Genomic DNA, 12,685 nt, shown 5'->3' on the forward strand with positions numbered 1-12,685 from the left:
CTGCTCAAAAACTTTCAGTAGCTCCTTATTATCTAACACAAAATTAGAATTCCTTAGCCTTCCTCCAACCTACTGTCCAGGCTAATTTCATATTGGCTCACAAACTCAATATATCAGCCAAAATGGACTACTAGATATTCTCCAAACTTGACAGACCTTCTTCCAAACTGCACCCTACACACATGCCTCTAATAGACTCCCTCTTCATTTCTCTCACTCATAATACTTGTCTCCCTTCAATGTATTCTCCAATTCCCTCAGCCGAGAGTTTTCTATCCCTATTCAAATGTTTCTAAAGTACATGGTCTGGGTATCTCTTTTACTTCTATGCCTCTCCGTGTACCTGCAAAATATCCTCTAGCAGACTAGAATTTTCTCAAGAGATTTCCATTTGGCTGATCTCCAGGACTTCATTATTCTCTATCTCCCTAATTATCTTCCTTCAAAGTTGCATCAACTCCAACCCTCCCTTCCTTCCTTCAAACTGGAGACGGGAGAGGGGTGGATATCACAGAGTACCTTCCAATCCTTTAATTAAGGAAGAGGCTCAGTGCAGCCATCTGGATTCCCATCCAGCTTCCATCAGGTCTTTATCATTTTCTCTCCCTTCCCAACCTTTTCAATTTATTTTTAAGTGTTGTTTTCTCCCATTATATTATGAATTCCTTGAGGGCAGGAATTATGTTTTGCCTTTCCTTGTATCCCCACTGCTTAGTACATAGCGCCTGGCACATAGCAAGCACTTTAATAAATGTTTATTAGCTGACTGACTGGATTGTTTTTTGCATTCTCAGCACTGGCGAAGTGCCTCATATATAACAGGGGCTTAACAACTACATGCTGAATTAAATTCAAATTTTTCAAAATTTCAAAAAACATGTTTTTGATTCTCAATAATCTCTCTATTAAATAGTTAAAGAAAGACGTGTCATCCAAATATACAGCTGCTCATTGAAAGGCAGCCACATGCGGTTAATTGCCCTCTTCTTCCACCTCCAATCCCCCCCATAACAACTGCCCCTACCCTGAACACTTTCCCCATCAGCAAGCTCTCAACCTTGGGCTTACTGCTGCCAACAGTAATGGAAGGTGCACCAATGCCCAAGAGGCATTGGCCCCATAGACCTTTTGCATCCTGTGCAGCAACAGCAGCAACATCAGGGAAACCACTCAGGCCAGTGTTGAGCCAACAAGTCTGGATGCTGAGGTAAGGCACAAGTACAGCCGAGCTATGGCCTGTGGGGGCCGCTGCTAAACAGCTGATTGAGGGGAGGGTTAAAGAAGCCCAAGGGGGTCTCAGAGGAGAAAGGAAGTCTAAAAAATATCTCTGGCTTTTGGGGCTTAGCCTCTGTGGAAGCAGGTTGTTTCTACTCTAAATAAAACCTCTCACCCTTTTCTGGAATCTTCTATACTTGAAAACTTCCATTCTCTATGCCTGCACAGCTGAAGCCTCGTTGACCAATCCCCAGTATCTTCAAACCTGTGATGTGAGAGATGGTAACTCAACCAAGACTGAGAAAGAATCTGTCCGCTTCAAATAAAACCCATGGCCCTCTCAGCAACTGCTGTGGTTAAGGTCCTGATATGGAAGTACAGGGAGCTGCCCTGGTTTGCAGGCATTGGCATATTGCTCCCATGTGTCTTTCCCTTGATGCCCCTGACCCCATGTTCCCAGCCCAAGGTAACAGTAATATTGGCTAGCATTTACATAACACTTTAGAATTTGCAAAACACTTTATAAATATCAACTCAATTTATCCTCACAAAACCCTAGGAAGAAGGTGCTATTATTATTATCATCCCCATTTTACAGATGAGGAAACTGAGGCAGAGAGAGAGAGAAAATTAATTGCCTATGGGAATACAGTTTGCAAGTATCTAAGGCTGAATTTGAATTCAGGGTTTCCTGACTCCAAATCTAGAATCTATCTGCACCACCCAGCTGCTTTTAAGCTTTCCTTTGCATGAGATTAAAAAAACATGCAGAAATAAAGGCTTACTGTTTTAAGCATTCACCAGCCAAGGATGGGGAATCTGCAGCCTCGAGGCCACATGTGGCCTTCTAGGTCCTCAAGTGCGGCCCTTTGAGTCCAAGTTTTACAGAACAAATCCTTTTATTAAGTGGATTTGTTCTGTGAAGTTTGGATTCAGTCAAAGGCCCACATGGAGAACATGGAGGGCCATATGTGGCCTCGAGGCCACAGGTTCTCCACCCCTGTAACTAGTCTGTCTGATTCTTTGGGAGAAAACCCATTAAGTCTCCAGATGGCTGCAAAGAATGAGACATGTCCAAATTAGGTCTCTTTGTCACACACAGATGACGTAGAAGTTTATAACTTTTATTAATTTATCACAAAATTCAGTGCAAAATCTCACAGATATGAAACAGTTGCTCTTAATATTTTAAATTTCCATATTATATTAACCATTTCTCAGCCTACTGGTCTTTTTTTTTTGACAAATATCCTTAAAACTGAAATAGAATGTTTACTTATTTATTAATTCTCCCTTTTCCCTCTTCAAAAAGTTCAAGTTCAATTTTGAAAAAGACAATATTTGCTTTAAGTTCTTAAAATGTACAAGTGGATTGGTTTTACTACTAAACATCTGCAATTCATTAGGTCCTTCATACATTATCTCAACTGATCTTCGTAACAACCATAAGAAATCAGACAGAGTAAAGATTATTATACCCATTTCACAGACCAAGATGTTGGATCAGAGTTTAAAGTGAGTTTTCCCAGTTACACAGTTAGAACTAGAAGACTCAGATCTTTTGACTCCCATGCTTTTCCCCCCACTATATTCTGTTCTTTCTATAACATAATTTACCTTAAAAATAGTTTTCAAAATTGGGATTTCAAAATTCATTGTCATGTCATTTTTTCTTCTCTGGATATTGATAGCTTTCCCATTCTTTCCAACCTCCAGGATAGTGCCGAGCACTGAAAATAGACATGGAACAATTAGTACTATCAACATTGTTAGTAAATGACATATAACTATTTACCACCTACCCTTTACATCACAAGGACTAATAAATAGGCTTTTAACGTGTGGTAAATCATACTTATATAATGAAAAGATAACTGCATAAATTAAAAAGTAAATCTTTACCCATCATGCCATTGCTAAAATAATCATAGGAAAACTACAAAGTATGTAAATTCCAGTTGAAAATGACTTCATCAGAAACTCTGAATTATACATTTTTGAGTCAGCTCTGCTGCATTATCTGCTTACCTTTCGTAACCCAATGATAAGGCAGTCTTTAGAGCTTTCTCACTTCTCATTCCTCCTAGACAAGAAAACACCAGGCTATCAGACTTAGAAGGCATATCTTGATTGTACTTCTCTTTAAAGTCCTCTGAATCCATTTGTAGAGCTTGACTTATTTCACCCACTAAAAGAAAACATTTAAAAATTCAAAATGAGTTATAGGGATAATTTACTGGGAAAATATCATATAGAATGTCCCCAAGGTCTTAGTGCAGTTTAAAGGTTAAAAACTGCACTAAAACTTTTGGAATACCGTAATAATATAAGGAAAGCAACACTTACATGGTATATTAAGAAACCCTGGAATTTTTCCATATTCTAGAACTTCCCACGGCTCTCTAACATCAATCAACAAACTGGATTTGGAATGAAGCAAATTTTTCAGTTCTTTGTAGGTGACATTCTGAGAAGCAGCAGTACAAAAATGATGGTGGCCTTCCTCTGATGATCTCAACTCTAAAAAAATTCCCAAAATGTAAGTTATTCCAGAATCTTAGGCATTGTGATAATGATATCATTAAATGTAGCATCTGACTATGAGAAAAAAATCAATGGCTTTTCAGCTAACAAAAGGCAAAAGAATTCCTGACCTGAGTTTTAGAAGGAACGATGAATTCTAAAAGGCATGTTATGAAAAAAAAAATTTAGAAAAATGTTAGCTTCTACTTGAACTTTGAAACCTATACTATATTTTTATTCTCATTTCGTATTTTTTTAAATGACGATGAATTCTTAGAACTGAGTGGCAAGTGTAGATTTGGCATGGCTGATTCTTTATACCCTCATGATTTATAAGAAATTATGGAATAATTTTAATTAAAACGAATCTTCCTATAAAAAACAAATATACACTATCCTATTTTAATTTGAGTAGGGGAAAAGTCAGGTGCGGGGTCTGAATTTTAGAAAACTGCACTAGATTCCTGTACTTCACTTTGGCTCACAATCAGAGACCAGGGCCAATATCATATGTTTTAATTTTTCAAATCACTCTGCCTGTAAGGCAGATATTTCCCCAGAACATCACAGAGGTTAAAACCCTGAATTGAATCATGAACATAATTCTACAATTAAAAGCATATATTGGGAGATTACAGTCCAATGTTTGTTGCCCCATTGCCCAATTCTCACCATGCATAGGACGTTCACTATCAGCTGGGTGCTGACCCCCAGCTTTCCCTTTTCAGGTGGAAGTAGTATCCTGGGGCCTTGTCATTTGCCCTGACACTTTCCCCACTAGAACCTAAGTACTACCTCCCCTTTCCTTCTGCCATGAATTGAAATACTTTACGTTGTATATTATAAGAAATGTTATAAGGAATTTTAGGCAGTGATAGAAAAAGTTCCAAATTCTAGGCCTGGGAGAGGAGATTCTCCAGCAGCTAATCATTTTTATAAAAACCAGTTCAGACCTGATTTGTCCTTTCAGTGTAGCTTGATTTATTCACCAAAGCCATTATAACAACAGAAAATTTCCTTCCTCTTTCTCCCCAAATAAACTCTTCTCTCCTCCACCCCCTTCTAAAACATTGATATTTGGCAGGGAAAACATGAAAAATTGCTTTCCCAAAGCACATACCTAAGAAGATTCTGACAAGTTTGGCAGGTAAAATTTAAAAGATTCTGGCAGGCAGCCTCTGTATGCAATCAACCACTGCCCTGGCATAGAAAACTATGGGATCTGGGTTGGCTAACTCTGCTGCTTACTACTTACTACAGAGGCACTTCATATTAATTTCTCTGGGCCTCAGTTTCCTCATTTATAAAATGAAAGAGGCCTGTCTAGCTCTAAGAAGATGGTCTTCCTAGCTCTTACAATCCAATGACCAATAATGATAGACTATAAAATCATCACAGACTGGTATAGCAGTGCTTCTGGCAGCATTGGGAAGAGGATACTTCAGTGTCACAGTATTTACCTCCGGTGGTCCCAATCAACCAAGAGTTCAACAAATAAAATATAGGACTCGGCGTGGAGTCAGGTTATCTTAAACTGTACCTAAAACAAAGCTCCCAGCTCCCGGCCGGTAGCACGCGCAAATGTGAGTTAGTCAAAGAGGGGGTCAGTTTGCTACGAGCTGAGGCCAAAGGCCATTACCAGAGTCAAAGGTAATTTCTCGGGCGCCCGGAATTTACCCGCTATGCACGAACGACAAGCTGAGGCCTCGGCATTTTATTTACCCTTTTCCGCTCTCAGTGCGCATCCCTGGAGCGACCCCCGATCCCGAGGATTCCTCTTGCTCGGCTGGAGGCACGAAGCAAGCTTTAGGGTCTCTTCCTGTTTTCGAAGCCAACCCCACTGCCTCCCCCGGGTCTCGAGATTGTGGGTCCTCACCTTTCACGTCCCGAAGGGGAGCGTGAAGCGTGTACTCACCTTTCCAGGCAGCCGCTGACCCGGGGGCTGTCCCTGGCCTCAGAGAGCAGCGAGCGGTGGCTCCCCAAACCCCCGAGCCCCAGGCAGCTTTGGCGGCGCTCCGCAACAGCAGCAGCGCTCTCGGGGACATGGCTATGGCCCGTCTCCTCCGCGCGGCTCTCACCGACCGCCCCCGCGCGCTCTGCCGGGCTCTGCCTGGTCTCCTCGGCCCACAATGCCTCTAACACGTCCGGCTTCAGCGGGCTCGTTCTGCATGACCTGACCTTCTCACTCACGCTTTAAGAGGCGGCGCCACGGCCGCATCCCCACCCTTTCCCTCCACTCAGCGCTTCCCTCCCAGGGCCCCGCCCAAGCCCCGCCCAGGGGCGAGGCTGGGGGGGGGGGGTTCTTCCTAGTTATTTTATTTTATTGATGTTTGCCTCTATTTCAGTAACATATGTTCTTACAGCTAGAGCTGAAACGTCCTCAGAGGCCATCTAATCCAACCTCCTCTCATTTTACAGATCAGGAAACTGAGGCCCAAGGTGGTTGAGCGATTTCCCCTTATAGATGGGAAGCAAAAGAGGTTGGATTTAAACCCAGTCCTCAGACTACAAAATCAATGTTCTTTTATTTATTATTTTATACTTGTATAAACCAATTGACTTGAGCATTTCCATATGTAAAGAACAGGAAAGGGATCATACATATACATTTTTTCATGTGGTTGTTGATAGTTCAGTTTCTCCACTTGAACACTGCGGAAACCTATCCTTTGACCATTTATCAACTGGGGAATGGCTTTTGTTCTTATATATCTGAATCAATTTCCTATATTTATATTATGGATATAACAACTTTACCAGAGAATCTTGCTACAGAAATGTTTTCCCTTTTAACTGTTTCACTTCTAATTTTGCCTGCATTAATTTAATTTGTGCATAAACTTTTCCGTTTTATATATTCAAAATTGTCCATTTTGTTTCCTGTGATCTTCTCTAACCTTTAGTTGTGAAAAGTTTCTCTTTGTCTGCTCTTCCCTTTATATGACTTTCTCTCCAGCTATATGTATCCATTGGGAGATTATTGTGCCATATGATGTGAGATGTTGTTCTAAACCTAATTTTTACCAGACTGCTTTCCAATTTTCCCAGCATTTTTTTTAAGTTAAATAGTGAGTCCTTACCCCCTATATTTAGGGTCCTTGGGGGTTTTTTCCATTTGTTTGTTTGTTTCATTTGTTTTAACATTCTGCTGCTATAGCTCTTTTTTATAGTGGCAAAGAACTAGGGAGTGCCTGTCAATTGGGGAATAGTTAAACAAATGGATATAAGGAAATATTACTGTGCTCTAAGAAACGATAAGGGGAATTGTTTTCAAGAAACTTGAGAAAACTTGCATGAATTGGTGGGAAGTGAAGTGACTCTAACCAGGAAAACAATAGCTGGAATCCTTCCAATTCTTACTACTACAAACAAACCAGGTTTCTGACAAGGTAAAATGTCATATTTTTTGCATACCTGCTGGTACAGTAGTAGTTTTGGACTGGTCCACCCTGAGGTGCTACTGCAATGGCCTCAGGGTGTTGAGGCCTGGTATTGAGACCTGACCAATTTTCTGAAGACTTTGTCAACCAAGAAGCCTATGAGAAATCTGGCACAAGCTGAGCAGCAGCCCAATGGGTACTGCCACTATTTATGTATTTCTTAACCATTTAACATATATAAAACTGTGCTACCATTTTTATTAGGTTCCTATCTTTTTTGGAGTGTGTCACTGATGAAGTTTCTACCATTTTGTCCCAACTCTGTTTTCCCCAGAAGCTGTGGTTTTTGTTGCCTGATTTTACATTGCACAGTGGTTTTTATTATAGGACAACTGCCTATATGTTACAAAGTTTGTATTGATAGAAGGGTTTTGTTGGAGGTGGAAAGGAGGGAAAATAAATTTTTATTAAATGAAAAAAATTAAATAAAAAACAGCGCTGCTATGTTCATTTGCTTCTGGATCTTGCATGCCTAATTCAGTCTGCTGATCAACTTTAAAATTTTTTTTTTAACAAAGATCAAATAGTTTTGATAATTACTGCTTTGTAGTGTAATTGGAGACCTGGTACTATAGGACCTGTTTTCTTTCCTCTTTTTTTCCTTTCTCTTTTGTTTATTTTCAAGAATGTGCTGGAGTCAGTTCCAATAGGCTTATGAGAACCAATTGTTAAATATTCAGTGTGCACACATCTGCCTCAGAAATCAGTAAAACTAGAACTCAGGGCTTGGTTTATTGTTTTGTTGATTATCTAGCCTTAGAAGTGATAACCTTATAAGTGATGGGGAAAATGTTAATAATGCAGATTAAACCCAAAACTGTGTTGTAGGTACATTATTTTTTTTTCCAGAGAGTCAGTTGTCAAATACTTACTGGCATACCCCTGCTTATTTTCCTTAAATTTTTTGACCCTTAGTTCCTTTGGATAAATTTTATTATTTTTTTCGTTCTGTAATGTCACCTTTTGGTAGTACGATTGGTGTAGCTCCTTCTTTTTATATATTTTGTTGTTATTTTGAATGTAATTTCTTTTTCTATCACATTTTGCTGTTATTTTGTGGGTAACAGCAAGGTTGATTTTTTGTAGGCTTATTTTATATCCTTTAACTTTGCTGAAATTGTGAATAATTGGTTCAGTTACTTTAAAAAAAAAAACAATAACTGAGTCTCCCTATCTCATCCAGGATGGATATGCAGAGCCACTCACAGGCCAAATCCTACTCTGTTCTACATGGGAGCTTTGACTTGCTCAGTTTCTGGTCTAAACCCGTTCATCCTTCCTTAAACAACCTGGTAGCCTCTTAGCCCTGAGGCTCTATACATTTTGCTGAGAAAAATAGGGACCAGTTCCAATGGGATCAACATAATGATATCAGAAGAGATTGACAATCCTGTAGTATTGGAAGCATGTGGAAGAATTGTCCTACTACATCTGTACCTTTGTCACATATTTTCTTTATAAAAGTGAGGTCCTCTGTGGGTATACACTTGACATATATTCTCCTTGAATATGTCCATTCTTCCCACTGATGATGTATTTTTAAGAAAATATACCCCAGGTTTGGGGGGGGCAGATGCTTTATTGCTATTTTCTCTACTTTGTCATTTCATTATAAGCCTTTCCATTGAACTAATTATGTACTCTGACAGACTAGTAAAGGAGAACATATTGGTGGGGGTTTATCTGCTAAGGATATGAGTTAAAGTATATATCCAGAGTATTTTGAACCTCAGGTAACCTTGCCTGGGAAATCCAATGTGCTAGTTGGGGAGTGCCTCCAAATTCTATACATGAAATGTCAAGTGAGCTTGGTGCAGTGAAAGACATCTGTTATTTGTTACCTATGAGAACTTACAGAACTCATTCTTTTGGTCCCAGTTTCCATGTCTGTAAAATGAGGGGACTGAATTAGGTTATTTCAAAGGTCCCTTCCAGCTCTGAATCTATGATCTAAAGGAGAGGTTCTTAATTTTTTTGTGATAGAGACCCCTTTGGTACTCTGAAGAAGCCTATGGATCCTGTCTCATATAATGTTTTTGGAGGAATAAAATAAAATAAACAGATTATGCAGGAAACCAGCTATATATGGAAATAATTATGTAGTTTTCCTCATCCAAGTTCACAGATCCCTTAAAATCTCACCATGGATTCCAGGTTAAGAACCCTTGAAGATCCCTAGCACATTGAACAGACCTCATCTGGAAGATTTGTGGGAGGACGAACAGAAGGGCAATCATGGACAGATTACGATTTGCCTCATTTCAGAGTATTATATCCATGAGATCATAGGTCCAAGAAGGTACTAAAGTATTAAAAAATATAAAAAGAAAAAAAAATCTATACTATTAGTATGATCATTTCTATTCAATATATTGAGTGGTGTTTTTTATTTTTTAAGTTTTATTGATGCTTTGTTTTTACATTACATTACAAAAATTACTCTCTGTCAGAGGTCTCTTGTAAAATAAAACTAATAATATAGTGACCTCATCTGAGCATACAGGCAACATTTCACTTTTGTAGCACCACCTCCAACTCTCTATTAAAAAAAAATACTGAAACAAACCAGAAATCTATTTTTTCTCTCTCCCATACCCCACCCAGTAGAAAATAAAAACAAATTTCTTGTAACAGATACACATGCTCAGGCAAAACAAATTTCCTCAATAGCTGTAAACAAAATTATATATTTCTCATTGTGTACCCTAAATCTATCACCTTCACTCCTTCACTTCTCTGCAATGAACAGCGTTATTGTCCTCCAGAATCATTAATGGTCACTGTATTGATCTAGTCCTTCTAGCTTTCCAAGTTGTTTGTTTTTGTAGTTTTATTATTGTATAAATTGTTCTGGTTCTGCTCATTTGATTCCTCAACAGTTAGTCTTCATAATTGTTAGTTTTTATAATACTGATATTATAATATAAATTGTTTTTGTTGTATTTGCTTCACCCTGTATCAGTTCATTCTATGTCTCTTTGAGATCATCTATTTTTTCATTTCTTAAAGCACTATGGTATATACATATAGTATATACATTCACATATCAATCAAGACTTACTTAGCCATTCCTCATAGCCATTAAAAAAAACACAACACTCTCCAAATTGCTACTAAATAGAGAAATTCAAATTAAAGCAATTCTAGGATTGTACCTCCCACCTATCATGCAGCAAAGATAACAAAAAACGAAAATTATAAGTGTTGGAGAGACTGTGGGAAAAGAGGAATGTTGATACACTGTTGGTGGACCTGCAAATGGGTACCACCATTCTGGAAAACAATTTGGAATACTACATAAAAAGTAACTAAATAGCAAGTGCCCTTTGACCCACCATAGATATACCACTGCTACTTCTATCTCCAAAAGGAATCCAAGAAAGAGGAGAAGGTCCTTTATGTACAAAAATATTTATAGCCACTCTTTTTGTGGTGGCAAAAAATTGAAAAGTATACATATATTGTATACATATACATATATACATGGGTATCCCAAAAATCTTAGTGCAGTTTTAAGTTTTAATAACTTTGAGAGCTTAAAATTGCACTAAGACTTTTGGGATACCCTGCATAATATATACACATTATGTTGTACATATGTATGCATGTTTGCATGGATACATGTAGGTATATATGCATGTATCTATTACGTCTTTATGTCTGTTCTGTATTTGCCTACTTGGCCCAGAGAGGAAACAAAAACTTCTTAAACACTTGAATTTCCTTTGTGATAAACTTGTCAGGAGCTTTTAATCTAAGCTGGTGTGTCAACTGGTAGAAATGCTCACAAAATTTCCATCTTGCAAACTTACCCAGAATTAAGTTCTGTGATGAAACCTATGGTTGTCAATAGCAGACGAGAGGTCTGTAAACTAGGCCAGTAGTGTCAAATAGAAATGTGGCCACTAATCCACACAGAAGGATCCTCGTGGACCACATAGGGACTTATTTTTTAAATGTAATGTTATCTATGTTTTATTGTATTTTTAAAAAGTATTGTTAAATATTTCCAAATTATATTTTAATTGAGTTCAGGTCAAGAGTCATGTGTTTGACACTTTTGGTCTAGTCCATGATAGTAACAGCAACTTACATTCATGTGTACTTTGAGGTTTACAAAGCACATTCCTTACAATAACCGTCTAAAGCAGGTCACGTTTTCAAAGTTGTATTAATGTTTCAAAGTTTGTATTATTATACCTATATTTCAGATGAGGCAACTAAGGTTCAGAAAAGTGAATCAACTTTACCAGGATCACATAGCTGGAAATTGTCAGAGCCAAGATTCAAACCCATATGTTTCTGCTCTTCAAGGACCGTGTTTTTTCTATTTATACTACACTCCCTTCAAATCTATTAAGTTATCTCATATATTATGTATAGTGCTGAGAGAATTAAAAAACAAGCAAGACTCCTGGAAGGATGACAAAAATAAATCTTGTCTTGGAAAATAGGTTGCTATGAATTTAGGAAGAATGTTTGTTCCTTATCCCATAATAAATAAATTAGAACCAAGTAAACTTTCATAAAGTTTACTATTTCTTTGCTTATTTTTAAATTCTTCCTGTATGGGACAGAATTTTTAAATAATAGGAGAGACATCTTTAAGAGAAACAAAGTAAATATATTATACAAACCTTGCAAGACTTGGGCACACCTCCATAAGGGAGGAGGTAAGGAAAAAAGGGAACCTGCCTTAATTTATAGTCTTAATGAAAAAGATTCCCACCCACCTCTATCCCTTCTCACCATTGGCTGAGAGGCGGGCTTACAGTCTAGGCCAAAAACTACACAGAGAACCAAGATTGATCCGGTTCATCCAGGTTTTTCCCTATCAGAACTCAACTGCCAAGGTGGCGTCTGAAAGTCTAGGAGGAGAAATGGGATGGGGGAAGGAGAGACCCTTCCTGGAGCAGAGAACAAATAGCTCACAGGAAGTTCATTATCTTCTAATATCTGAGAGGGGGGGGGGGTGGGAAGGGCATGCCTTCCCAAAATTACAAGGCCAAATCCCAGAACCTCTCCATTAGACATACCTGGTTCCCAAATTTGCTGAAGCATTATTTTGTGAATTGGTAGCAATAGAAACATGTTAAATAGCTTTTGCTTAACTACATTTCCAAAGCAATAATTTTGTTAATGTACTTTTTTCCTACAATTTCTGTCTCGGTAATCTTTCTGTTTCTGTACTGTGGCATTAATAACTATGCATTTGATTTTCTAGTTTTATGTCCAGTTAAACATTTTAAAAATTTAATAATTTATGAATTACCTGGAGCTTGGCTGTAGTCTCTGTAATTCATCTCAATTTGCTTCGACTTTGCTCTCAGATTTCATCAACAGCTTTGGGATCTTTTATTCTCAAATGATATCACTCAGCTCCATCCATGGGTTAAATACTCCTGGGTAACATGTATACCAACAATAATAAACACTAGTTAGCTACAATTCAGGCTTAGAGCTCCATTGATTTGGACAATGAGATTAAATCCAAAGACTAATTTTAT

General features: G+C 38.1%; 1 protein-coding gene across 1 annotated transcript; it reads right to left on the reverse strand.

Annotated features, from left to right (window-relative positions):
- Positions 1 to 2,299: 2,299 nt before the first annotated feature.
- Positions 2,300 to 5,930, reverse strand: TSTD3 (thiosulfate sulfurtransferase like domain containing 3). Its single transcript, XM_036767559.1, has 4 exons — positions 5,654 to 5,930; positions 3,562 to 3,735; positions 3,244 to 3,403; positions 2,300 to 2,945 (listed from the first exon to the last, which is right to left on the reverse strand). The coding sequence occupies exons 1-4, from the start codon at positions 5,781 to 5,783 to the stop codon at positions 2,879 to 2,881; spliced, it is 531 nt and encodes a 176-aa protein (XP_036623454.1). The 5' UTR covers positions 5,784 to 5,930; the 3' UTR covers positions 2,300 to 2,878.
- Between the last annotated feature and the right edge of the window lie 6,755 nt (positions 5,931 to 12,685).

The sequence above is a fragment of the Trichosurus vulpecula genome, chromosome 7, assembly GCF_011100635.1.
Source record: "Trichosurus vulpecula isolate mTriVul1 chromosome 7, mTriVul1.pri, whole genome shotgun sequence".
NCBI lineage: Eukaryota > Metazoa > Chordata > Mammalia > Diprotodontia > Phalangeridae > Trichosurus > Trichosurus vulpecula.

Bases quoted from the DNA above. Each gene is read 5' to 3' on its own strand.
- TSTD3 (XM_036767559.1), bottom strand. From the start codon at position 5,783: ATGTCCCCGAGAGCGCTGCTGCTGTTGCGGAGCGCCGCCAAAGCTGCC. The intron at 3,736-5,653 runs GTGAGTACACGC...GAATTTTTTTAG, and splicing joins GTCAGCGGCTGCCTGGAAAG to AGTTGAGATCATCAGAGGAA. The intron at 3,404-3,561 runs GTAAGTGTTGCT...GTTTTCTTTTAG, and splicing joins AGGGTTTCTTAATATACCAT to TGGGTGAAATAAGTCAAGCT.